This window comes from Numida meleagris, chromosome 1, assembly GCF_002078875.1.
Source record: "Numida meleagris isolate 19003 breed g44 Domestic line chromosome 1, NumMel1.0, whole genome shotgun sequence".
Taxonomy (NCBI): domain Eukaryota; kingdom Metazoa; phylum Chordata; class Aves; order Galliformes; family Numididae; genus Numida; species Numida meleagris.
The window spans coordinates 75,507,908-75,531,870 of record NC_034409.1 but is presented as its reverse complement, the minus strand read 5'-3'; the positions used below and the strand labels follow the sequence as shown (position 1 = coordinate 75,531,870).

The following is a 23,963-nucleotide window of genomic DNA, read 5'->3' as shown; positions in this document are numbered from 1 at the left end:
AGCCGTCCTGCTGCCGCTGCTGTGCCTCTGGGCCGCGCTGCCCGGCGGCCGCCCCAACAAAGGTGAGCGGAGCGCCGCGGGCACGGAGCGCCGCGGTCCGAGCGGTCTCGCTGTCACCGCCGCTGTCACCCGACAGTCCGGGCGGGGGGCTCCGGGCGGCCAGGCTCGCTCTGCCCTTTCAGCGCCCTCATCATCCTTCCCTGTGCCGGCTCCATCTCCTACCACCTCCCTTTTCAGCAGTCTTTGATTTTAACATTCGCTTCTCATTTGCCCCCTTTCCGCCCGCTTGGCTCGTTTTGTGCCAGGTCTTGCCGTGTGGGTTTAGCTTTTTCTCCCGTAGCATGCCGAGAGGGAGCGTGTTGCATCTCCATAGACCCCTCTGCTCCCTGAAGCACATCCCCCATCTCCATCTTCTCATTCCAGCCCATGCGTCTAGAACATGTCCATAGGAAATGTTGCAGCAGATACGTGCTATCTGTGCAGGTGGCTTATATAAAACGGTGCTTTATGTGCTGAATAGGAAAAAAAAAAAAAAAAAAGGAAAAAAAGAAAAGACCAAACCCAAACGCTGCAGCTCTAACGCGCTGGATGCAGATGTTCTCGGAACACAGAGTGATGGGGAAGGATGTAGGTTACTAGATCTGGGGCTGCAGACGCAGGCACGAGAAATTCATTTTCAGGGAATCCGGGAGAAGATAATCTGGTGGGGTGGGGGAATCTGACACATGCGAGGGATGCAGGGCTCAGTGGGATGCAGCAGCTTGGTGTGCTTTCTGTGCTTGGGGAGGGATGGGGGCTACAAACAGGGTGCAGCACAACGCTCTGTGTGCGCTGGTACCAGCAGGGGCATTTATTTGTGCTGCTCTGGTGCTGGTGGGACCAGTTGCAAAGCCAGGCCCCTCCTGGTCTGTATTTTCTCTCTTTGTGAATTCACACTCTGAAACACGTACACATCCCTGGCAACTGATTTTAGCTTTATAGGAGCTTTCTTGAAGCTGGTATGAGTCTGCATCCTAAAAATATCCCCCAAATGTATTTCTAATCCCCAAGGAATAATTTTCTAAGAAAGCAAACTGGTGGTTCCCAAGGTGCAGGTGGATGCAGCAAAGGATTTCTGTCTTTCCCACCAGCTTGTTACCCCAGCAACGGGGCGTATTTGGCATTGGTAGCTATGCTGTGGGTTCCCACCTCGGCAGAGAGGTGCGTGGTCTGGGACTGACAGAGTAGGATCTGGTGAGGGCAGCGGAGGGATGGGGCGAAACACGGGTGCTTGTACACAGGAAAGATTCCTCCTGCATACTGAGCAGGGTGGATATTTTTCTGGATTTCCTACGCAGTGCTTTATAATCTTAATCAATATGGTGGAAGAGAAATGCCAGCCCACACCTGGCTGCTCTGCCAGGCTGGGTCTGCCCGTTCTGCCAACTGGCACATCCCCACTCGGCTTGCAGTCCCACCACTGGCCCACCCAGCTCCAGCAGCACCCCTTGGTGCTGAAGTACAGAAGAGATTGATTGTAGGGGATGTTGTCCTTCTTGAGTCAACACAAACGCCATGGCGGTGTGCGCTGCAGAGGATGAATTCACATATTGGAAATAGTGCCCTTGAGGGGAAAGGCTCTGTATCCTGCTCTCTACCAGCTCTGAGCCATGCTGTGTGCAGAGTGTCGCTTGGTTGTAATAAATCTTGTTCTCCAGAGGGTGGGAGAGTGGGGGATTATCTGGGAATGGGTTTGTAACTAGGACATGTAATATAATCTCTGAGGCCCATTTGGCAGGGAGTGGGCATGGGGGAGGGGTTCTTAATTTATAATGATTTTACTTCTCTCCCCTCCGCCCTTTCCCTCCTTCATTTCTCCTTTTCCCTGCCCTGGAGCCTATGTGATAAAGATTAATTTGCTATTTCTGGGCCTGTGACATTTTTCAGAGCCTCCGGCTGGCTGCTGCCTCCATGCCAAGCCTGGCTGGGCTACATCCAATGGAACAGCAAGGAGGGGCCAAAGGAATATGGTGCCCGCCATGGAGTGGGGAAGGAGGAAGCAAGGGGCTCAGCAATTTGTTTTACATGTGGGGTGGCTGATTGGACGTTTACCTGGGGGCACATGTATGGATCCTTGCCCTTAGTACAGAGGGTGGAAGGCATGAAAGATAATGGCTGAATGCAGCACTTGTCTTCTGGGGACACCCCAGCGGAAGATGTCTCCTGGATCCTTTACTTATGGCTTTAGTGATCTAAAGTATTTAGCATTTGGAATCTCTCTCCAGAATCAGAATACTTATGCCTCTTGATTTCATTTTTTTAAACTATCCCAGCTTTCCAGGGTACACAAATACCCCTCTACATGCTTCTAGGAAGAGAGTATTGAGGAGGTGAGAAGAAACATGTTGTTTCTGATGGCATCTTCCAGGAGAGGTAGAATAGAACTGAAGAAAAATAGCTTCCTATTCCCAGTTTCTCTTAGCCTTTATTCTAGAGATGAAGGTGGGGAGGGGTGGTTGCTAAATGCTACTGCGTGATATTCTGCTCTTTTTCTACTGAGTCTGCCATGTTGGCTAATATTTTCCCTGTGCTCCATCCCTTACCCAAACTCACCTCAGCAAATAAGCACAAACCCTGGATTGAAGCTGAATATCAGGGCATCGTCATGGAGAATGACAACACAGTCCTACTCAACCCACCGCTGTTTGCACTGGACAAAGATGCTCCTCTGCGCTATGCAGGTAGGTTGGTGCCAGCTCTGGGGACGTTGGGAGCAGGCAGAGACCCCCAGGGAGGCAGAGGCAGGATCCTATTCATCCCCGTACTGAATTTTGTTCAGGAAGTGATCGCCTCTAAACCTTGTTCCAGAGAAGGTCCCTGGTGTAGTCTAGAGCCAATTTGGGCATAGCTTGATTTAGGATCCTGTGAGCTGTTTCCCTTATGAGAGGAACTGAGGGTGGAGCCAGCTACTTTTTGACGCAGTTCTGCTATTTTCAAAGATCACATGCACAGCTCTGTGTCTGTGAGGACTGAAGGAAGCTGGTAGGGCACGCTTCCTTGGCAGTTCCACATCCCTCACTGGAAGCACAAATCCCTGAAAGTACAGATGACGCTTTGATGCTTTTTTGAGGTTTGTATTCCTAGTACTTGCTTAGACTGCGCCTGGAGCTCCCTCCTGCAACCTCCACCAGTTTTGGGAGAGGAAAAGGGGTCCCTGTGAGCTGAACTTTAGGATTTAGGTGATCTTATCTGTAATTCCAGGAGGAAATGTACGCATCCTGTGTGGGATGGATGAGACATCATGGAGCTTCATGTTTTGGATGTCTGTCTGAAATACACAACCTGCTTTGCCTCCCTGTGGAGTGGAGAGGCAAACGAAGCTATACTTGAATGTATAGCCCTAACACGTATAGTTTAAGCCTGTAACCTCAAGCCTTTCTTGGTGCTGGGCTAGACGTCTTGTTGTGGGGATGGTCTCCGGTAGAGGGCAATCTACACCACTAATGGCTGCAAGCTGCTAGAGGGAACTCGTGGGGAGTCAGAACTGCTCCGAAATGAGAGGTGATAACGAGGGAGAAAGGAGAAAGGAGGGTGTGAATTAGAAAGGAATAAAATATGGCAGTGGGAAGCAAGGAGGCATATTGTACTCCCCTCAGTCCTCTTCATTCTCCTCTTCCTCTCTGCCCATGGGTGCCAGGTGAGATCTGTGGCTTCAGGATCCATGGGGCAGGGGTGCCCTTTGAAGCTGTGATCCTGGATAAAGCTACAGGTGAGGGGCTGATCCGGGCCAAGGAACCAGTGGATTGTGAAGCACATAAGGAGCACACATTCACCATCCAGGCTTATGACTGTGGAGAAGGACCTGATGGAACCAACACTAAAAAATCTCACAAGTAAGTCCATGCAGTCATAGCTGCATGTTACAAAATGTGATCTGTCGCAGAAGTGCACATGAAAAATGCAGTGGAAGCTCTTCCCATTGCCATAATTGTTATTCTCTAGCCTTGATGCTCTAACTTGGCATGAGAATAAGACTCAAACAAAATGGTGGTGGTCTTGTTCACTAGCTGAGTCACAGGAGTGAATACACCAGAAGCAAGGCCTGCTTGACTGCTGAGTCTGAGAGTGATGCCTTACGTTGCCACACACAGGGAAAAGGTCCAGATGACATTATCACCCTTTTTCTCTGGGATGGAAAACCACTGTACACGCTTTTATATGCAAACATTGCTGTTTTGAAACCCAGATCTTTTTACTTGTTCTTGCCTTTGATGTCTGGAAGTCAGACTGGTACACAAAGTTACTTACTCTAAAGTCTAGGTGGTGTATGGCTCCTAATCAGCTAATCAGTTCTTATTGATGTTTCTCTGCCTCAGGGCCACAGTGCATGTTCGAGTAAACGATGTGAATGAGTTTGCTCCTGTCTTTGTGGAAAAGTTGTATCGTGTCGCAGTGACTGAGGGAAAGCTGTATGACCGCATCTTGCGTGTTGAGGCCATTGATGGAGACTGCTCACCACAGTACAGCCAGATCTGTTACTATGAGATCCTGACCCCCAATATTCCCTTTCTGATTGACAATGATGGTAAGAATCTGAACCTACCATGAGTACATCACCTCCCCTTTCCTGCTTTGCTCTCTCTCTTCCAGTTCCATTTGCTGGCAGAGTTGAGATATATGAGCTTTGATTCCTCTAGCACTGCTAATCTCTCTGTCCTTGTGCAGAGACACAGCAGCCATTTTGTGGGATGCTACTGCATATTATAAAGTGGCACTGTGGGAGAACTCAGCCTCTTTTTGGATGTTTCTATAGTTGATAAAAAGTAGAGGTGTTTGGAGAAGCAGCGTGTTTGAGGAGACTTTCTTCTCCATTGTTTTATTTATTTTGCTAACCAGGGAACATTGAAAACACAGAGAAACTTCAGTACAGTGGAGATCGTGTCTACAAATTCACAGTAACAGCCTATGACTGTGGAAAAAAGCGGGCTTCTGATGATGCTGAAGTGGAAATCCAGGTGAAACCCACCTGCAAGCCCAGTTGGCAGGGTATGAAACCTCCATATACAGTTATGTCTTCCCTTTAAGCCAATCTACTCAGTCCTACTTATTGAAAATATTTGTATATACCTATATAAATTTGTATACACATACATGGTTGAATTCTGACACCAAACTAGTGATTGCATCTAAGGTATCACAAAACTACTGGAAGGCAATTCTAACAGAGGAAAATTATTCCCTTGATTACTGTGAACTTCTATGTATTTGATAAGGCTCATAGATTGTATTCACAGAATCACGGAATTATAGAATGGCTTGGGTTGGAAGATCATCTAAGTTCCAGTACCCCTGCCATGGGCAGGACTGCCACCCACTGGATCAGGCTGCCCAGACGCCTAGCCTATCTAACCCGGCCTTGAACACCTGCAGGAATCAGGCAAATGTGGATTGCTTTTGGGGCTGCTCATCCTGAGGAACTTTGGTTTTTCCAGAGATGATGTGTGTTTACAAATTGATTTATATCAGTAGAATTAAGGAGAAATCAACACAGCTAAATATCTACTCAGCCTGATAGAGGTTGAAAATCAAGGGAGTGGTGCTGCAGTGACACTCGCTATAGATGACAGTTTGGACTATCTGTGCTTCCAGGAAATTTTCCCTTGCACTGATGCCAGCTGCATAAAGTTGGTTTTCAATGCAGAAAGGGCCAAAAATCTCTTTGTTTATGAGCTGGTACGTAGATGCCACTTGTGTCCATCAAGTTTTCTGGTGTTGAGTCCTTGGCAGGACCTAACCCTCTCTCTCTCACTCTTCTTCATTAGGCTGGAACAAGAGGATTGAGTACACACCAGGTGCAGGCAGCCTCGCGCTATTTCCCAGCATTCACCTGGAGACCTGTGATGAGCCCCTGTGGAATATCCAGGCCATGGTGGAGCTGCAGACAAACCACGTGGCTAAGGGCTGCGACCGGGATAACTACTCTGAGAAATCACTACGCAAACTCTGTGGTGAATTGATTCTTTCCTACCCATTTCCCTGAAGGAATTTAGAGCAATACCCCTGCACCTCACACAGCAGAGCTTCTGGGACATACTCCTCCTGCCTGCTGTGGTCAGTGGGGCTCTGAGGACACCTAGCTCACAGGCTGTGTTGAGGGACAGTGGGCACCCTGCCTGTATTTGTAAGGGGCTCCCTGTGCTTTCCTAACTGGGAAGCCAGAGGTTTCTGTGTGTTGTCTCATTATGCAGATTCTGTGGGACTTCCTTCACACAAATGGAAAAATCACCATCCTCCTCCAAGTAGGAGGAGGCCTATAGGCTATTCGTCCTCTTTCTGTACTCCGAGATGTTACAATGAGCCCTATACCACCCTTTTCTTCTGTGCCCCTGTCCCCAGGCTTCTCGGACTTCTGTGCTCCTGACTCCTGACTCCTTCCATTCTTGGTAGGTGCTGCTTCAGGAGAGATTGACTTGCTGCCTGTGCCTAGCCCCACGGCGAACTGGACTGCACGGCTCTCAGTGCACTACAGCCAGGACAGCAGCCTCATCTACTGGTTCAACGGCAGCCAGGCTGCCCAAGTGCCTGTCATGAATGGGCTGAATGCCCATGAGGGGCTGAGTGACCACTTCACCCTGTCTGTGTGGATGAAACATGCTGTGGTGCCCAGCAAAGGCAGGCGGGAAGAGGAGACAGTGATCTGCAGTACAGTGCAGAGCGGTGAGACACTTTTCCTGGGGAGGTGACACTGACTTGTTAGAAGGCATTGTCCCTGCAGGTGGAAATCCTTGTGTCCCGGAGCAGGGCCCTTCACATAGGTTCTTCTGGGAGCATTCAAACCCACTGTGAACACATGGTGCTGAGTGCCAGTCATGCAGGCTCGCATGTGTTTTTGGGCTCTGGCTAGTGAGACTGCTTTGAAGTGTGATGCATAATGCCTTATGCTTGTCCCCTGGCAGAGGATGGCTACTCGCATTACTCTCTGGCTGTGCATGGCTGCCGAATTGCTTTCCTCTACTGGCCGTTGCTGGAGAGTGCAAGGCCTGTGAAGTTCCTCTGGAAGCTTGAGCAGGTGAGGAAGCGTTTACCTCTTTCCAGTGTTCTTTCTCCTCCTTTCCCTTGCTGATCCCTTCTTCTGCTATCTGCCACAGGTCTGTGATGATGAATGGCACCATTATGCCCTCAACCTTGAATTTCCAACTGTCACACTCTACGTGGATGGTGTCTCTTATGACCCTGCTCTCATCCATGACAATGGCCTCATTCATCCCCCACGGCCAGAACCGTCACTCATGATTGGAGCCTGCTGGACCGGTGAGTGCCCACTCCCTGAGCCTTGCTCTTCTCATATGGGCAAGTGGAAGTGAAGGGAGAGCCAGAAGAGGTGAAAAATGCCGTCCATTACTAAATTATGCAAACTGCATTGCAGCCATCTTGTCTCCTTGGCACCAAAGCCATTGTGGCTCCTTCTCTCCTTATGAACTAAACCATAATACTGTGCCATGGTAATAGCAGCTCAGGGGTGAGCATCAATGGCAGCTTCCTGGGCAGCAGTGGTAGAACATGTGATGGTTAACTAGCTTTCATGCAGTGGAGAGTTGAAACTCTGTACGTCATTCACGAGATGGCCTTTCTATCAAAGCTTTTCACCACAGAGCAGGGGTATTATTTATGCTGCTGTCTGAATTTATAGTGATTTGTGTATTGTGAGGTTCTATATGGAGAAGTCACAAATTATTCTGTACAGGAGTTGGATTGGAGGATAAAGATCAGATTAGGAACATAGTTACGCCACTAACGAATTAAAACTGGTTCTGTGGAGATGTAAGACTACACTGGCCAGGTCTTTCAGTATTCCTATGAGACCAGAGCAGGACAGAATTAAGGAATTTGCCTGCTCCTTGCCGTCACTCTAGCAGAAATTGCTAGCAAGGTGAAACCTTTATTGTAGTCCTGCTCAGGGATCTCCCCACAGCGTGATGCTCTCTATTGGTCTTTTGCAATCAACAAATATTAATCAACTTAAATCACCCTCCTGAAGCTGCCTGAGTTTCAAAGAGATGCTCAGAACATGGGTGACTGAGAACATGGCAAGGACTGTGTTCCATAAATGGAAGTCACTTAATTCCTAGAATAGATATTGTTGGGAAAGGAGGAAAAATAAACCCTATACTTTCTTCTTGTGTTAGATACAGTCTCAATATCCCCTTCATGAAAGGGACACCGCTCTTTCATCTGTGGAATGCTGTCTCTAAGGTTGAAGGGTGCACTGCTTTGTATGAGTCCAGAATTGTTCTTTTGTCCAGCCCTGGCTGATGCAGGCACTTGTGTAGATACTTGCCTGATCCTGTAACTGCCCTCTTCCAGTGTGTAATTACTCATTCTCCTTTTGCAGAGGAGAAAAACAAGGAGAAAAACAAAGGAAATGAGAATTCCACTGATACTGTACAAGGTGGGGAAAAGAAAGAAGGTGGTTCTCTTCTCCTCTTCACTGTGCATGACTATATCACTTCTTGCATGGTGCCTTCCTCATGCAGCTCCTTGATCTTGTCCACCCACCTCCCACCATCTTGGGAGGAAAACCCTTATTTTCTGGCAGATTGATCCTTGATACCTTGATATTGGTAGAGCATGAAAATACTGATAGGACTACATCCTGCTTTGAGAGATAGAGTATGCTTTTCATGTGGAGAAAGTGTCCTCATGTGTGGTCATTAAAGCTGGTCTCTGAAGAACACAGTAGCCATTGGAGACATCAGGAGATGTCACCTCATCCCTAACTATCTGTGGAACATACAGTTTCTTTTAAAAGCCCTCACAGGTGTGAGAAGGGGACAAGAAATTGTTTCCACCTGGCATTCAGCGGTGTGGCAGAAACTTCTCTATGCTACCTACCTGTCACCACCCTGGTCTTTCTGTTGGTCTTTCCTCCATCTGGAATTCAAAAAATTATCATCTGCAGAATCATTCATCTTTTTGTTATCTTTCCTTTTCCATGTCCTGTGCACCCCTCTGTTCTCTCCTGCCTCCCCTAACATCTGTACGTACCTCACACCATTGCCTTTGTCGTCTTTGCTCTTCCATGTCCCATGCATCCCTCTGTCTCTGTCTACCTTAACAACTGTGTGTCCCTCACATTTTTTTGTTGTCTTTGTTTTCTTCCTCACCGTGTCTCTCACACCCTCCACGTCCCATGTTTCCCTCAGGAGATCCTCTGTTGATACACCACTACTTCCATGGTTACTTGGCTGGCTTCACTGTGCGCCCTGGTAGCTTGGAGAGCCGGGAGGTTATTGAATGCCTGTATGCCTGCCGTGAGGGGCTTGATTACAGTGACTTCGACAGTCTGGGCAAAGGGATGAAGGTACGCCCATCTGCCCAACTTGCATGGGTCTCTTCCACTCTCCTCCCTAGCCTTGCTTCCCCGGACTTTGCCTGCTCTGCCACCTCAGATAACTCCCCACCTTTCTCCTTTGTGTCTCTTTTAGACTAGGGTGTTGGCATTTGCTAAGGAATTCTGAGTATTTTCTTCTTGTTCACCTGTAGGTTCATGTGAACCCCTCTCAGTCCTTGCTCACTTTGGAGGGTGATGATGTGGAAACTTTCAACCATGCAATCCAGCATGTGGCTTACATGAATTCGCTGCGCTTTGCTACTCCTGGAGTCCGGCCACTCAGGCTCACTACTGCTGTCAAGTGAGTAGATAAAGGAGCACTTCTGCCTAGGTTCAGCAAGAGAATTACCTCTCTTTTGACTAAAATTACACTCCCTCACCTTATATTTAAATTCTAATTGGTGGTCTTGAAATGGGTGAGAGACTTCCTGAAAAAAAGTATGAAATTATCCATTTGAGTACTTTAATACTGGTTTCCTAGGGTCCTAGGGAGCAGAACTTCTGCCTTGGCTGATGGTGTTCCAGGCATGTGGACTGTTTTTAATTTTCTCTGTGGTGTGTGGATGTGACCAAGTCACCTGAAAGCCAGTGATTCCTACCACACCTCTCTGTCTTGCACAGCAGGCCACAGGGAATCTTTTAGAAGACTACCAAAAAAAAAGAATATATTCCCTTCACTGACAGTAGTAGGCAGGAAACAGCGCTGTGAAATGTTGGTGGAAACTTGGGCTAACTGATGCTTTCTGTTTCTCCCCTTTAGGTGTTTCAGTGAAGAATCATGCGTCTCCATTCCTGATGTGGAAGGTTATGTTGTGGTGCTGCAGCCTGATGCTCCCCAGATCCTGTTGAGCGGCACTGCCCACTTTGCTCATCCTGCATCAGACTTTGAGGCTCCTGATGGAGTCCCCCTTTTCCCCAACCTCCAGATCACCTGCTCTATTTCTCACCAGGTGGAGGCCAAGAAAGATGAGAACTGGCATGGTACTGGTGAGTGGAGTACGGGGAGAAACACAGACAAAATTGAAAGACCTGCAAGTTGCTATTCTGCAGAGGAAGTAGAGCTCATAGTTGTACCCGAAACAGGAGAGAGTTTACAAATACAAGAGCAAGGCATTGTCTGTTAATATGTAGGCTAATCAGTGCTTATCCCTTTTTGCTCCTCCCTGTACTTTTTCAATCCACCCAGTTCCTTGCCTCACTCTCTTCTCCTTTTCCCACGCTACTCATTCCTAATCCCTTTTACATTTTACCTACATTTCCCTTTATTGAATCCATCACCAGATGTTCTTCCTGGCTGTTCTCTCCTCACTCCTGCTCTTCTTCCTGCTTCCCTTATTTCTTGTCTGCTCCCAAAGCTATACAGGAGAGGGTTAGGTTGGGTGTTAGGAAGAGGTTCTTCACTGAGAGGGTGGTCAGGCACTGGAACGGGCTCTCCAGGGCAGCGGTCATGGCCTCAAGCCTGTCAGCATTAAAGAAGCATTTGAGCAATGCTTGTAGATGCATAGTTTAACAATTAGGTTGCCCCTTGTGGAGTCAGGAGTTGGAACTGATGAGTCTCATGAGTCTCTTCCAGCTCAGGATATTCTGTGATTTTGTGATCTTTTTCTGCATCACTTGTTCCTATGAATTCCCCAGTTAGTTTCCTTATGCCTTGAGTATCTTTTCTCTCAGTTCCCTCCATCATCCTCAGATTACTTCTCTGCACTACATGCTCCACGTCCTTTCACTTAAATTATATCTCTTCTGCTAATACGATTTTTTGCTCATAGTTTTATGATCAGCAGCTTGAGCTTCTTGACGTAGAGAAGGTTGGCCCTGGCCCTACTGAAAGTAGGTAGTCTTCAAAACCGCTTATCATTTTAAATAAGATAAAATCTGAAATTTGGTTACCAGCATTGTGAGGAGGGAAAGCTTTCAAAAGCACTCAAAGTCTGGGAATGTGTGGTACAGTTGTTCATAATTTTAACACTGCCATTGCCAACAGTCCTTACAGCTGAGATGTGTTACCATGAGCCCGTCCCACAACAGTATGATGATCTAAAATTTAAGTGACTTTCTTATCTGCATAAATAATATAATTAGGACCAGAGCGGACTCTTCCAACAAGTAAATAGACTAATGGTGATTTTACTCAAGGTAAGTGCTAGCCAGAGAAAGAGAAGCCGTTACTTATAAGTTCTTTTAAGTGGGGATCACTCTGATGCCTGCCTTTGTTCATGGCTGACTGGCTTCGTGGCCCTGTCTTTTTTCCCTTGGCCTCTCAGTGACAGACACACGAATGTCAGATGAGATTGTACACAATCTGGATGGCTGCGAGATCTCATTGGTAGGAGATGACTTGGATCCAGAGAGGGAATATCTGCTCCTGGATGGAGCATTGCTGCAACAGCGGGGCCTGGAGCTTGTTAACACTTCTGCCTACCTCACCATCACAGGTATGTCCTCTCCTTGGCTGCAGCTGTCTATTTATGCCCCTTTTACTGTCTGTCAGGCATCTCTGGGGGAACACTTAACCCAATGTTTTGGTGTACTTTGTGAGACCATTTGCTGAACTCCTGGCTTTTGAGGTCCCAGGCTGTTTCCTTTAGGAAGCTTACTCTTCTGGCACACAGTGCTAGGACATGGTGTCTGAGCTCTGCTTCAGGCTTGTATCACCCCTCCTTATTTACTCCCATTGCCTGTGGGGTCTCGTGTTCTTGAATGCCAGTAGTATTTTGCATTGTATTTTGTGAACTGGTGCATTGCTTATATACGCTACAGAATTTAACAGGGCACCTTCCCTACCATGTACGTTAGCAGTGCAAACTGGGCTTTCACCACAGACAGCTCCAGCTCTGGTCCTTTCCAAAATTTATGAACCCAGCCTTGAATTATTCTGTAGCTCCTAGTTGTTAGAGGTTTGATACCAAATGATTTTTAAGCGGGAGCTCTTTGATCCTCCTCCAATTCTCTCTTCTTGTACTCAGGGGTAGAGAGCATTGCAGTTTACGAGGAAATACTACGTCAGGTCTCATACCACATCAACCGTGGCGCCGCTCTTTATGAGAGGAAGTTCCACCTGTCCTGCACTGAGATGAATGGACGTTATTCCAGCAATGAGTTTTCTGTTGAGGTACAAGATCAATGCATGTACACGTGGGTGTTTGTGCATGCACGGTGAGAACACTGTGGACAGAAATGCACTCAGTGTAGATTATCACAGTGAACACAGGGCTGAATATTTCTCACTCTGGTCTTCCTGCAGATGAATGTGCTCCACAACATGAACCAAGCTGCTCATCCTAACCACATGCTGAATTCCCAGCAGTTTATACACCGAGGCCATCATTTACCCCCAGAGCTATCTGGCCACAGCTTGGCAAGCACCCATAACAACCCTAGTATGTAACACATCTTTTGGTTTTATTCTCTTGGGTCAGGATGTTTATTTTCTGATATTCTGTTAGAACTTTGAGCAGGGGATTCCTTTCAGCCTCCATATATGCATTTCATTGAGTTCTCACACTGTTGCCCTACTCTTCATTAGTATGGGTCAAACTGTGTCTTAGAGCTTGGTGCAACAATCCTCCTCCTCTGGTATTTTGCTTTCTTGATACAAAAGCAGTCTGAAATCTCTAACTGAGAAGGTCTAAAAAGAACAACTGTAAGCTGGTAGTATTTCATTTGTGCATCTTACAAAAGTGCTATGCAGGACTGGGTAATGCAATTTCAAAAAGAAGCTTCAACAGCAGGAATGAAACGAGAACCAAGACTGCCACCGTTTTAAAAATGAGATGGGATGTGGTGATCAGCAAAGGCAGAAAAATACAGGAAAGCGCACCACACAAATAAGTATTCTTGCTCACAGAACAAAGGAGAGAAGCCTGAAAGCTAGGCTAGATAGGTTTATTGGTTTGTACTAACAGCCCTGTGCCACAGGCATGAAAGCAGTCTAATTGGCTCTTCTGAGGCTATGAAAGCACTAGGATCCTATGTTGGGTTTGGCTCCCTGTTGTAGGGAACATAGAAAGTGCCTTTTGTTCTAGCTTTTGCTACAGCTTCCTACAACATCTTACCCAAAACTGATCCAGTCCTGCAGCTGGAACTGAATCAGCAGCACATACATAGCCTATGTACGTGCTGAGAGAGTACCAAACATCACCCTTTGCTGCTCCCTTCCCCAGCTCTGCTTGATTACAGCAGAAGCAAAAGGAAAAGTAGTCCCTACTATATAGAGCTACTCAGAACAAAAACATGGCATGCTTGGGTTAAATTTTCCAGGAATGGGGCTTATCTGGGGAGTCAGGGCTTGACCCACAGGCCTACAATGAAGAAGAGGTGAGAGCTGGGCTAAGACATCTAAGATGAATTTCAGCTTCTATCCTGCAGAGAAGCCAGGCTTTGACTGTGGCATTAAATTAGAATGCTATCATAGCAGTCTGTCCCATGTGCAAAAGCAGACTTATTTTGGTTTTCCTCTACTGCTTACAAAGAAATCACACTATGAAAATCATCCTTGTGCCCTTGCAGACTCTCCCCACCACACGCCTCTCTCTTTCCCAAGGAGAAGACAAAAATGACTGCTTTATGACATATTCTGGTGACTTCTGAAACTATGCAGAGTCTACAGCCAGGTCTGACATTAGCAAACACCTAGACCTAGACATACTGGGAAACCTTGAGCAAGGATACAGCAGCAAAAGGCAGGAATCACCTGTGCCCAAGGGAGCAGGAAAGTCAGGACATATTCCTTCCAAGACCCAAATCCTACATTATGTCCGGTAACCCCCATTCCTGCAGGCTGGGTGTGGGTCAGATCAGAAATACATTTATGCGAGGGACGGTAACCACGTTTTCCTTTTCTTTTTTCCTCCAAAGTGGTCCCCAGTGCAGCCACCATCATCATTGTGGTGTGTGTGGGCTTCCTGGCACTCTTGGTGATCCTGGGCATCCTGCGCATCCACTCCCTGCACCGGCAGGGAATGGGGCAAGAGGCCCCTGGGGCTGCCGCAGGGGGACACACAGGCACCAGCAGCAAAGACAGCGACATGTTCTGGGATGACTCGGCCCTCACCATCATAGTGAACCCCATGGAGGTGAGGAGCAGTCAGAGGAACGTGGGCTGGGGGGTACAGCTGGGCTGCCAGAGCCTTCCTCTTACAACAGTCTCATCTCTCCAGTCCTACCAGAGCTGCCAGGAGAGGGCTGCAGACAACTGCGAGGGCAGAGCAGGTAAGGGCATGGATGAAGATGATGACAGCAGCGATTCGGAGACACCTGACTCCCCAGACAGTAATGACATGGATGATCGGCACATCATTGGCAAAAATGACAGTGCTCACCGCTATTAGGAGCTTTAAAACATCTGTCCAGTGGATCCTCCAAAACATACGGTTGGGAGGAGGAGGTGTCTAACTTCCTTCTCCCCCCACCTTGTACATGTTCTCCTCCCTCGTGTCATTTTTGCCTCCCATGTTCCTTCGTCTTCTGCCATTCTCATTGTGGACATTCCCTATGATTGACCCCCCCCATTTGGCTCTCTAGAGACGCATATTTGGGCACTTGCACATGACCGTGGCACAGTTCAAACTATGATGAGGAAGGAGGGGCTTGGAAAGAACAGAAATGTGGAAGGAGGAGCCAGCCACATGGCTCAGAGTGGGGTCTCTCACAACCCCTCCCCAGATATTATATATATATATATTGTATATTTTTTCAATGTTGTTGTTTGAGGTTTATTCTCATTTCATGCAAAACAAAACAAAACAAACAAAAAAATCCCAACAACCAGAACTGCAGCTTGTGTCACTTTGTAAAATTGTCGATACTCCTGAACTAAACGAATGATGGTAAGAAGGACGAGGAAGCAAAGTGGATTTTAAAATAAATGGATTTCAAATAAAAGGTTCAGGGCTTCTGCAGTTTTTCCACTACAAAAGAAGCAGTCTGTGTAGCCACTAATATAAGACTGGTGATAGTCCAGACCATGTATGTATCAAAATTATTGCCTTATCTTGGGGATGTGTTGTGTTTTTTAAGTGTATGTGTTGCTTCAATTGTTCCATCTCCACCCTCCTCTCCTTATCTTTTTGAGACTCAAAATATTTTCTTTGTAAAGACAACATAGCCTTTCTCAGTACACCAGGCTATGAACCCACAGAGGAACGGAAGGCATCCCGGCCCATTATCACAGACAAAAGTAACATATGCTGGGAAATCTTGATTACAGAAAAGACAATAAGGCTCTTCCTACACATCAACAGAAACAGGCCAAATACTCAGCTTCATCCACCTTTATCACATGATCCACTTTCTTTACAAGCATAGAAGAGTGCATTTCACATCAGGGACTTCAGCTTGTAGCAGAACAGCCCCAGCACTTCTGAGGGAAGTAGGCGTACTCCTCCTCCTGCTACTCAGGAAAAGAGGGGACACAAAAAGATCAGGTATGGGCAAGACATGGCTGTGAGGACAGTAGCATAAGTTATTAAGGTAGTGCTTCATAGCAAGTTGTGTTTCTTCCCTTGAGCTACTTGGTCCAACTCTTCAGACCCAGCAGGAGGAAAAGAAGTTGCCCACTGCCTGACTCCTCCTGGGGCAATGGCTGCAACATGTTAAGGACCCACAGGAAGATCGTGCAATGTTTGCTGGCATCCAAGGTTGAGGAATCCTTGAGGGCTGGAGGACAGCACAACAGATAAAGAGTGAAAGAGCCCCTCTAAGGATACGAAAGGTCTCAGCATAAGATCTGTTTGTTGCAATTCTCTCAGATGTCTGAACTCTATTATGTCTAGCTGTGCCCACATTTGGTTGTTACTGGGTCCAGATGACGCAAAGGTGCTGAGGCTCAGGTACGCATATGCTTTCTCCTTCATCTCCTTTCCAGTTAGTTTCACGTCCTTGTCTCATATAGGGAGCTAAGAGCAGGCACTGTCAAACCAGTGCCCTGACATCTTGGAGCACTGGAAGAATTCAAGTCTCCAGAAAGAAGAAAGGCTCCATTGTACACACTGGAGCCAAAAACTTTGGACAGAATAGTCTTATGTCCTGAGAATGCTATGCTTGACCAGTCTCAGTGTGTGATGAAAAGCACCACCTCTTGGACCGTGGAAAAAGACCATGTCTCTGGAGTATGGGGCTCTATCTCTCCAGCCACCTCAGCCAAGTGCTACAGTGTGCTTACAAGGTGGGAGGGGCCAAACGCACAATGAGTTCATAGGTAGCCATCATGATGGCGGTGTTGGGGATCTGGCGGATCAAGTGGGCCAGGAGCCCTCGGTATAAAGCCAAGGGTCCCTCTTCATGGACTACAAGCTGCAGAGTCTGTATAAAGGAACGATACCGTGACCCTTCTTCTCGCAACCGTGTTCGAATTACCTCTGGAGAGACAAGAAGGGAAGCAATATTAGCAGAATAATCTCACAGGCATGGCATCTTCTGTCAAGGGGAACAAAAGGAAGGAGAGCAGACCCACTCACCATGTGGATATGCAATGCACGAGGCACATGTTTTGGAAACAGCAGCAGCTCCCATTAGTCCAAAGAAGTCACGGCTATTTGATGAAAGTGTGAATGGTGTAGAAAGGGAATGATGGCCATTTCTCAGATGCTGTTTCAGTGCTTCATATATGACGAAGTGTATGATGGTCTCTGACACTCCAGCATAGGAGGCTGTGATTCCGCGGTAAAATCCGTGAAGGCCCTCAGTGCGGTACACATGCATAGCACACTGGAGGGCATTACTGCCCAGCTTCCCCTTCACCCTGTAAAGACAAAAGCGAGGAGGGACGGTTAGAATGGCATACTGCTCCACTGACCAAAATACAGTTCTGAATGCAGCTGGATGACTCTTCCCCAGTGTGCCCTGAAGATCTATGTTCTGATGGGCCAACCCCCCATCCAAACCAGTCCTGATGTGACACAGAGTGGTTCTGCATGGCTCGCCTGCCTTACCTGCCTTCCAGCTGCATCCTGGTTTTCACCAACCAGATGGGGTTGGTGAGAGAGGCAGAGGTAATGCCTGGAGAACAGAGAAAGAATAGAACAATGAGCACCAGGACCCCGCTGACAGTTTGGGAGGAGTTGCTGATCTGTCAGCTCCCTGAATTCTGCCTGGAAAGCTGCAGTAGTTTACAATTTGAGAGCGACCTTGAGCTCCCACAGGAGATGAGACACTTAGAGAGTAGACTACCCGATTTTCCTCTTCTTCCCTCATCCTGAAGATAATTAGCAACTCTGCCTTCCACATTAACCCTGCTACAGGAGGCGGGAAACACTAAACTTGCAAGAATTGAAGATTTTGTCAGAGAACTTTAAGATATCAAGAGACATGATTCTGTGAAGGGTGCACACTACATGCTACCTTTTCCCCTCGCACAGAATGGAGCTCTTTTCCTGATAGCAGCAGGAGTGGAAAAGACTAGATCCATGACCTGAAGAAACGAGCCTAAGAAGGATGAAGAGGGAGAAAACGCTTTGTTCAATTGCTGCTCCAGATGTGGGGGAACAAAGCTTCAGAAGGCAGCAGCAATGCTGAAAGGCTGAAACTTGCTTACATCCACAAGCAGAAGGACTCCTTAGCTCTGATTTGAGAAAGAAGAGGCTCACCTGCACAGGCTGCTGATAGCATGTGTACTTTCTTGGACTCTGGTACAAGGACAGTATTAAGCCTCTCCTTCGCACCAGAATAGGCAGCGAAATATATAGCCCTGGTTGGAAAGAAATACAGAAGAGGTTACAGCTCATCTAAAAGAAGCACTGCTGTAGAGCCTCAGTCCAAACTTTATTCTCAGCACAAGTTTGTCTAACATGACATCAGATATTACCTATACTCAGCGCACAGCAGTCATCCTACAACTATGACCAGAAGGTCACAAAAATGCTTGTATGAAAGGGAAGGGCCCTGTGGCACAACAGGACTATTCTGATTACTTTCAGAATGTGAAGCAATAGCTGTCATGGAGGTCCTTTAAGAAGCGTACAGCATAGGCTATCCTTGGGGATCAGAACTCACCGGGAAGGGGCAACCCCAACAAGGTTTGGGCCCAGACCTCGGAACAAGGATCGCATGCCTTCCTTCTCAAGAATGGTCCTACAGAAGGAAATAAACAAATCAGCAGAAGAACAAAGCTGGAGGGTCTCCTGTTCCTCCTTTTTCTTTCTTCAGTGATCTTGCTGCATCCCCTCCTCATTTCCACTGTTATCATTTTCTGCCTTGCTCTCCTTTTCTCTCCTTAGTCATTTATTCCTATTTTTCCTGACATAAGCACTCTGAGTCTGATCAAACTACTAGCTGTGAAGCTTATCACAGTCCCAAAAGCTGCCTTGCAGACTCAGCATTCAAAGCACAGATCAGCTACGAGGAGCAGATGTATCTGTGCTCTGATGAAACTTATCACTGCACTTGCAGTTTCTGGAGCTTCAACGCAAATGCTGCTTTAATCTCTCCACATGATGGCCAAAACTTCATTGCCTTATTGCTAACACTCACACTGCCCTGCCCTACTCACCTGAGCAACTTCAGCACTCCAGGGGCTGGTGGGGTGGGGTTCATCAGCCTCACACTCATCCCTGGCAGCTGTATCTCAGAGAGACAAAGAGGCCGCAGTGCCAGCTGAGATGACTGCAGACGTGTCTTCACCACTTCCAGGGGACAGGTCAGGATGGCTCCAGCTGTGCCACCACATCTAAAACGTAACAGGATAGTTAAGGATGACCCCCATGCAGGAATAGGGCAATAATTCCAACCTTGCTTTTCCACTGCCTCTCCCTTCTAGGCTAGCTACCCCAGCCTGCGTCACACATGACCTCCTGCTCTGTGATATTGATTACTGTAGTAATGGTTTCTCTTGGGACATCTCCTGGCAGCATCACTCTGAAACCATTTGAGACAAACAGTCCCAAGTCCACAGGGACTCAGCTCAAAGTTGCTGATCTTTGCAGTCAGAATTTCCCAGAGTAAACAGTTCTGCTGCCCAGCCTCCATGCAATGCCTGCGGCTGACATCACCAGGCACTCTGCCTGTCCCCGCCAAAGCAGACAAGGGCGGCACAAAATTCTCCCACCCCTCTGCCTGCCTATGTCTTTCAACCCAATACAGGATCTGTATTTTCTGCCAGCAGCCCAACTTGCTTAATGAAAGAGGACCCCGACCTTAATCAGACAGAACGTATTTTGGGAACTCAAGAACCATCAATTGCTAATGCCGAAAAGACACGTATCCTCTTTTCTGCCACCCATGGACAAATCAGAACCAGAGCACTGGCATGTTCAGTTCTTAGCTTCTGCCCATTCAGATCCTCTGACAGCTCTGCTCTTCTAGAGGGTGCTCAGTACCTGGACGGCTGTTCTGAGGTGAATTTGCACAGAACAGCCATGCATGATTTGAGTGCTATGGCCAGACAAAGACTTGACAAACAGACAAATGTTTCTATCTTCTATAGCCAAACTCACTTTGTTTCATAAGAGACAGAGGGTGGAAAAAAAAACCCTCACTTTGATTCAAAGGAAGAAAAAGCTGGTGAAAGAATTACACAGCATCAAGGAAGAATCATGTACATCAAGGGATCTCCATATGAAGACATAGGTCAGTGGATAGCTAGAATTCCTAAGAATTTCAAACAGTCTCTACAGCTCAGAGCATACGTATGTTGCTTTTATAGCCTGTACTTCTCGGGCTTCATCTTTGGGCAGGTTGGGGGGTGTGGGAAGGGCTGGATATCTACTGTAATGAAGTCCAAGGGTTAAAGATCTAGCTGCTGAATTGGTCTAAATACAAGTTTTATGCAGCTAACAATGCCAGAAGCTAGTTACATCACTCCATTACACCCATGCTGCTTTGCCAAGACCTTTGCAGACCTAAGCAGTGGTGATAACTTGCAGAGCAGCTGATCAGCACCAACTTTCTTCAGCAGCTGTAAGTGGTAGGAGGCCAGGATCAGGAGGAACGTGACCAAAGAGCTTAGCTCAGGCTCAGAAGACAAAACAAAGCAGTAAGTGTCCTGGCTCAAGTCCTCTGGATGAACAAGTCGATCAAGCATGGACCAAGACAGCCTACTTAATGATCCAGGAGTCACATGACTTTTACAAAAGCCGTGTTCATTCTTCTATATTCCTTCACGAGTCCAACAGTCTTATTCTTTACCACAGTTTGTACTGGGCAAATCAGTAGGAACTCCAGATTTATGGGTCTCTTGCTTTCCTGATCAGAAGTGCAGTTTCCACTTTCCTGATTGGAAGTGTAGTCCTTGAGGAAGGATTGAGTACAATGGCGACAGATAAAAAATGTCTGAATAAATTCCACAAATAGAGCAGCTTCAACTTCTCACCTAAGGGTTGGATAGGTGCTGTGGAAGGACTACATTTACAGAAGCAGCTGTTTGGTACCCTAAAGATTTCTAACAACACACAAGGAGGCACAACTTTGTATAATGTTTTCATAATATTTCTTCAGGAAGCCCCTACCAGAGCACGGTCAAGACGTGAGTTTGAACCCATGCCCCAAGTATACAAAAAAGTTTCCTGCGTTCAAGTTCCTCAAGCTATGGTTATGTAGACCTAGTAGAGAAGAATTGGAAAAAATAAAAAAAGCTAAAGAAATAGTTATGCCTTTGCACAGTGGTCATTTAATCAGCAGTAGGTTTTCAAGATAAAGAGGGCTTTCTAAGCCAGTACGGCTAAATGGTAAGACTAGAGAATTTTCCAAGGAGCCAAAAACTTGACTAAACATAGCTAAGGAAATCAGGTGTACCAATTGTTTAAAACTAGAAGAAATCTTAACTACATCTCATCAAGCACATGATGATACAGCTGCTCAATGTATAAAAAACATAGGTTTCCAAAATTCTTCTGTTACAGCAGAAATGGAAAGCGAGGCATTTTCATCACAAAGAGGTGAACTGTTTATCAGCCCAATACTAATGAAGGCAAAAATAAATGAAATTCAATAGGAACAAAGCCATAACCAAGGGTATTAAAAAAAAGCTGGGTGAGGAGACTTAATGCCTACAGTTTTAAACTCCTCTTTTAAATTCCTGCAAAATATGAGGGAGAGCAGTAGCGGATAGCCAGTACAATGTGTACTTGCAGAAGTGCCAAAAAGGGCTAAGGGAAGGCAGTAATGCAGTCTCAGAAGAGAGTACTTGTCGACATCTGTTTTTCACATTTTTAAGTTTGCAAAGTTGACTGCAAAGCTTGAAGTGGCAGAAAAAAAAGAAGAGTACTAGTAGAGAGAAATTTAAAAAACACCATTAACTTTTTTTTCTAATGATCTGAAAAGGTTGTGAAGATGCATAGATTTGACAGGGCTTACTGGTAATTCACAATTCAAACCTTATTTTGGCTAGCTGAAAATGGCGATAACTTGAAGACCTTTCAAGAAAACAATACTCAGTCAGACAAATCTTCACCTAAGCAAGGATTCTGTCCATAATAACTGTTACCCATAGAAGAGAAGAAACACTCTCCAGAAGAACACTCTCCCAGCTTTTAGCAGTTTCCAGCTCACGGATTTCCTCATTCAGATGAGTTGCATCACATTCAATAATGGGTTTAAACTGGGAGAGGGCAGATTTAGACTAAGTATTAGGAAGAAATTCTGTGAGGGTGGTGAGACACTGGAACAGGTTGCCCAGAGAGGTTGTGGATGTCCCCTCCCTGGAAGCATTCAAGGCCAGGCTGGATGGGGCTTTGAGCAACCTGGTCTAGAGGGAGGTGTCCCTGCCGATAGCAGGGGAGTTGGAACTAGATGATCATAAATGTCCGTTCCAACCCAGGCCATTCTACGATGACAGCTTTTCAAGACATTCTTTTTTTATTCATCAGTCTAAATGCTCTTCGGACACATAAAAAGCTTTTATTCTCTCAAATCCTGTGGCCAGGAGTCCCCCAGTTTAACTGTGTGCTGTATTAAAAGCATGTTCTCGCACTACTTTTGAATGAACCCTCCATATCCTTTGATGGTCCCCAGTTCTTAGAGTGGAAAATACAATGAACTGTTCCTTCATCAAAGAGATCTATATAATCAGGTGAAACAATAACAGTAACTGTACACCACAGCAATAACTCAAACTTCTTACTTATCTCTTGGGTTTTAACTAGTTGTAATTCAAGGATGACTGCAGGGACAAGATTCAGATTGACAGCACTGTCACAAACCGAACTCTCTCAACTGTTCAAGAACCAAAGTGGAAAATGAGGCTGAAGAAAAGGTTAAGAAGAAAGCTGAGAAGTATGAAGAAATACATGAAGAAATGCTTTCCCTTCTAGATACAGTGATTATCCAATTCAAGGAAATATTAATAAGAGAAAACAGTGCATAGAAAGTAACACTAGGAACAGACAAGGCAAGTGTATAGAAGCAGACTGACAATGCACAACCGTATTACCAGGAGAAAGCTGGAAATTTCTTAACTGAGAGCAAGGAAATGATGTGCCTTACTGCACTCTATACTGGAGATCTCACTGTGAGACAGACTCCAACAGGCTAGTGGAATTGGAAAAGGGTGAGATCTTCGTCTAGAGAAGGGAATTGGGCAGTCACTCATCAGGTCTGGAGGGCTGGAATAGCTTCGGGGCATCGCGAAATCTAAGCTTTGTTCTGTGATTTAAACGGTAAGCGGTTCTTAAAGAGGCGAGCGAGGAAGGCCTGGCTGAAGGGCAGGGTGCACGCAGGGACCCACGCTCCCGACGCCTGACTCACCAAATTACCCGCATTATCTAAAGCTGAGAGGCTCCCGTTCTACCCGAGCTGCAGAACCGTACATTTACCCCGTGGCTCCCCGGACGGCCGCCGGCGGGGGAAGGAGCAAGGGCCGCGGGGCAGGGGGAAAAAGGCGCAGCCCCGGGCTCGTGCCGTGTGTGCCGGTCAGAGGCCGGCGGCCGCGCCCCGCGGGACCACTCACCCTCCGGCGAACAGGTGGAGCAGGGTGCTGTGCTGTGCCATGGCCCGGCGCTCCGTGGGCAGGGTCCCCTGCTCTGCGAGCATGGCCGGGATCCACCGCCGGCACACCGCGGGCGAGGCCTGTCCTGCCCGCCCTCCGCTCGCATTGGCTCCCCGCGCGGAGGCGGGCGGGCCAGGCTGGGTACCGGCAGCCCGGGAGGCCGCCTGGGAGGCGGTATGGCGCGGCTGGGCCTGCTCCGGGGCCCTGTGCCAGAGTGCGCCCGCGGGCCGTAGGCTGTGGGCTGGCAGGCTTGTGCCTGCTGCTGATGCTTATTCCTGTGGGCTGAATCTAGGCGTCCTCATGCTTGCGCATTCTTAATACCGTTGGGAAAAATTCTGCTCAAATAGGCTTGCTCAATTATCCCAAAAGGAGACAGAGGAGTTGTTTTATCTATCTTTATTCAAATAAAAGGAGGGTCTGCTGGGGGCATTTCCTGTTAGGATCTCTTAACCCATGCACACAAAGGGTGGTGACGCACTGGAACAGGTTGCCCAGAGAGGTTGTGGATGCCCCATCCCTGGAGGCATTCAAGGCCAGGCTGGAAGTGGCTCTGGGCAGCTTGGTCTAGTGGTGGCAACCCTGCAGAAAGCAGGAGGGTTGAAACTAGATGATCGTTATGGTCCTTCTCAACCCAGGCCATTCTATGATCAGAGGTTGCAGCCTCTTTTATCGCTA

The 23,963-nt window shown here is 47.1% G+C and overlaps 2 protein-coding genes across 3 annotated transcripts; one reads left to right on the top strand and one right to left on the bottom strand.

The window, feature by feature from the left end:
- Positions 7 to 15,253, top strand: CLSTN3 (calsyntenin 3). Of its 2 annotated transcripts, XM_021395717.1 has the most exons (18): positions 7 to 62; positions 2,598 to 2,720; positions 3,677 to 3,872; positions 4,356 to 4,564; positions 4,876 to 5,025; positions 5,802 to 5,987; positions 6,427 to 6,696; positions 6,936 to 7,048; positions 7,128 to 7,290; positions 8,372 to 8,428; positions 9,183 to 9,340; positions 9,523 to 9,671; positions 10,131 to 10,357; positions 11,635 to 11,805; positions 12,337 to 12,482; positions 12,615 to 12,750; positions 14,228 to 14,445; positions 14,530 to 15,253. In XM_021395717.1, the coding sequence occupies exons 2-18, from the start codon at positions 2,645 to 2,647 to the stop codon at positions 14,698 to 14,700; spliced, it is 2,796 nt and encodes a 931-aa protein (XP_021251392.1). In that variant the 5' UTR covers positions 7 to 62; positions 2,598 to 2,644; the 3' UTR covers positions 14,701 to 15,253. The 2 variants fall into 2 exon arrangements, with proteins under 2 accessions (XP_021251392.1, XP_021251385.1); XM_021395710.1 differs by lacking the exon at positions 7 to 62 and having other exon boundaries at positions 548 to 2,720.
- Positions 15,628 to 23,605, bottom strand: LOC110398242 (solute carrier family 25 member 33-like). The gene is given in 7 exon segments (XM_021395730.1): positions 15,628 to 16,728; positions 16,828 to 17,111; positions 17,302 to 17,368; positions 17,956 to 18,056; positions 18,362 to 18,439; positions 18,858 to 19,034; positions 23,250 to 23,605. Coding segments are annotated over 7 exon segments (1,248 nt in total). The 5' UTR covers positions 23,591 to 23,605; the 3' UTR covers positions 15,628 to 16,528.

What these genes read in the sequence shown, in the direction of transcription:
- CLSTN3 (XM_021395710.1), top strand. Translation starts at nt 2,546, where the DNA reads ATGTTGGCTAATATTTTCCCTGTGCTCCATCCCTTACCCAAACTCACC. An exon ending in GTCTGGGCAAAGGGATGAAG is followed by an intron (nt 9,341 to 9,522) that starts GTACGCCCATCT and finishes GTTCACCTGTAG; the next exon opens with GTTCATGTGAACCCCTCTCA. An exon ending in AGGCTCACTACTGCTGTCAA is followed by an intron (nt 9,672 to 10,130) that starts GTGAGTAGATAA and finishes TCTCCCCTTTAG; the next exon opens with GTGTTTCAGTGAAGAATCAT.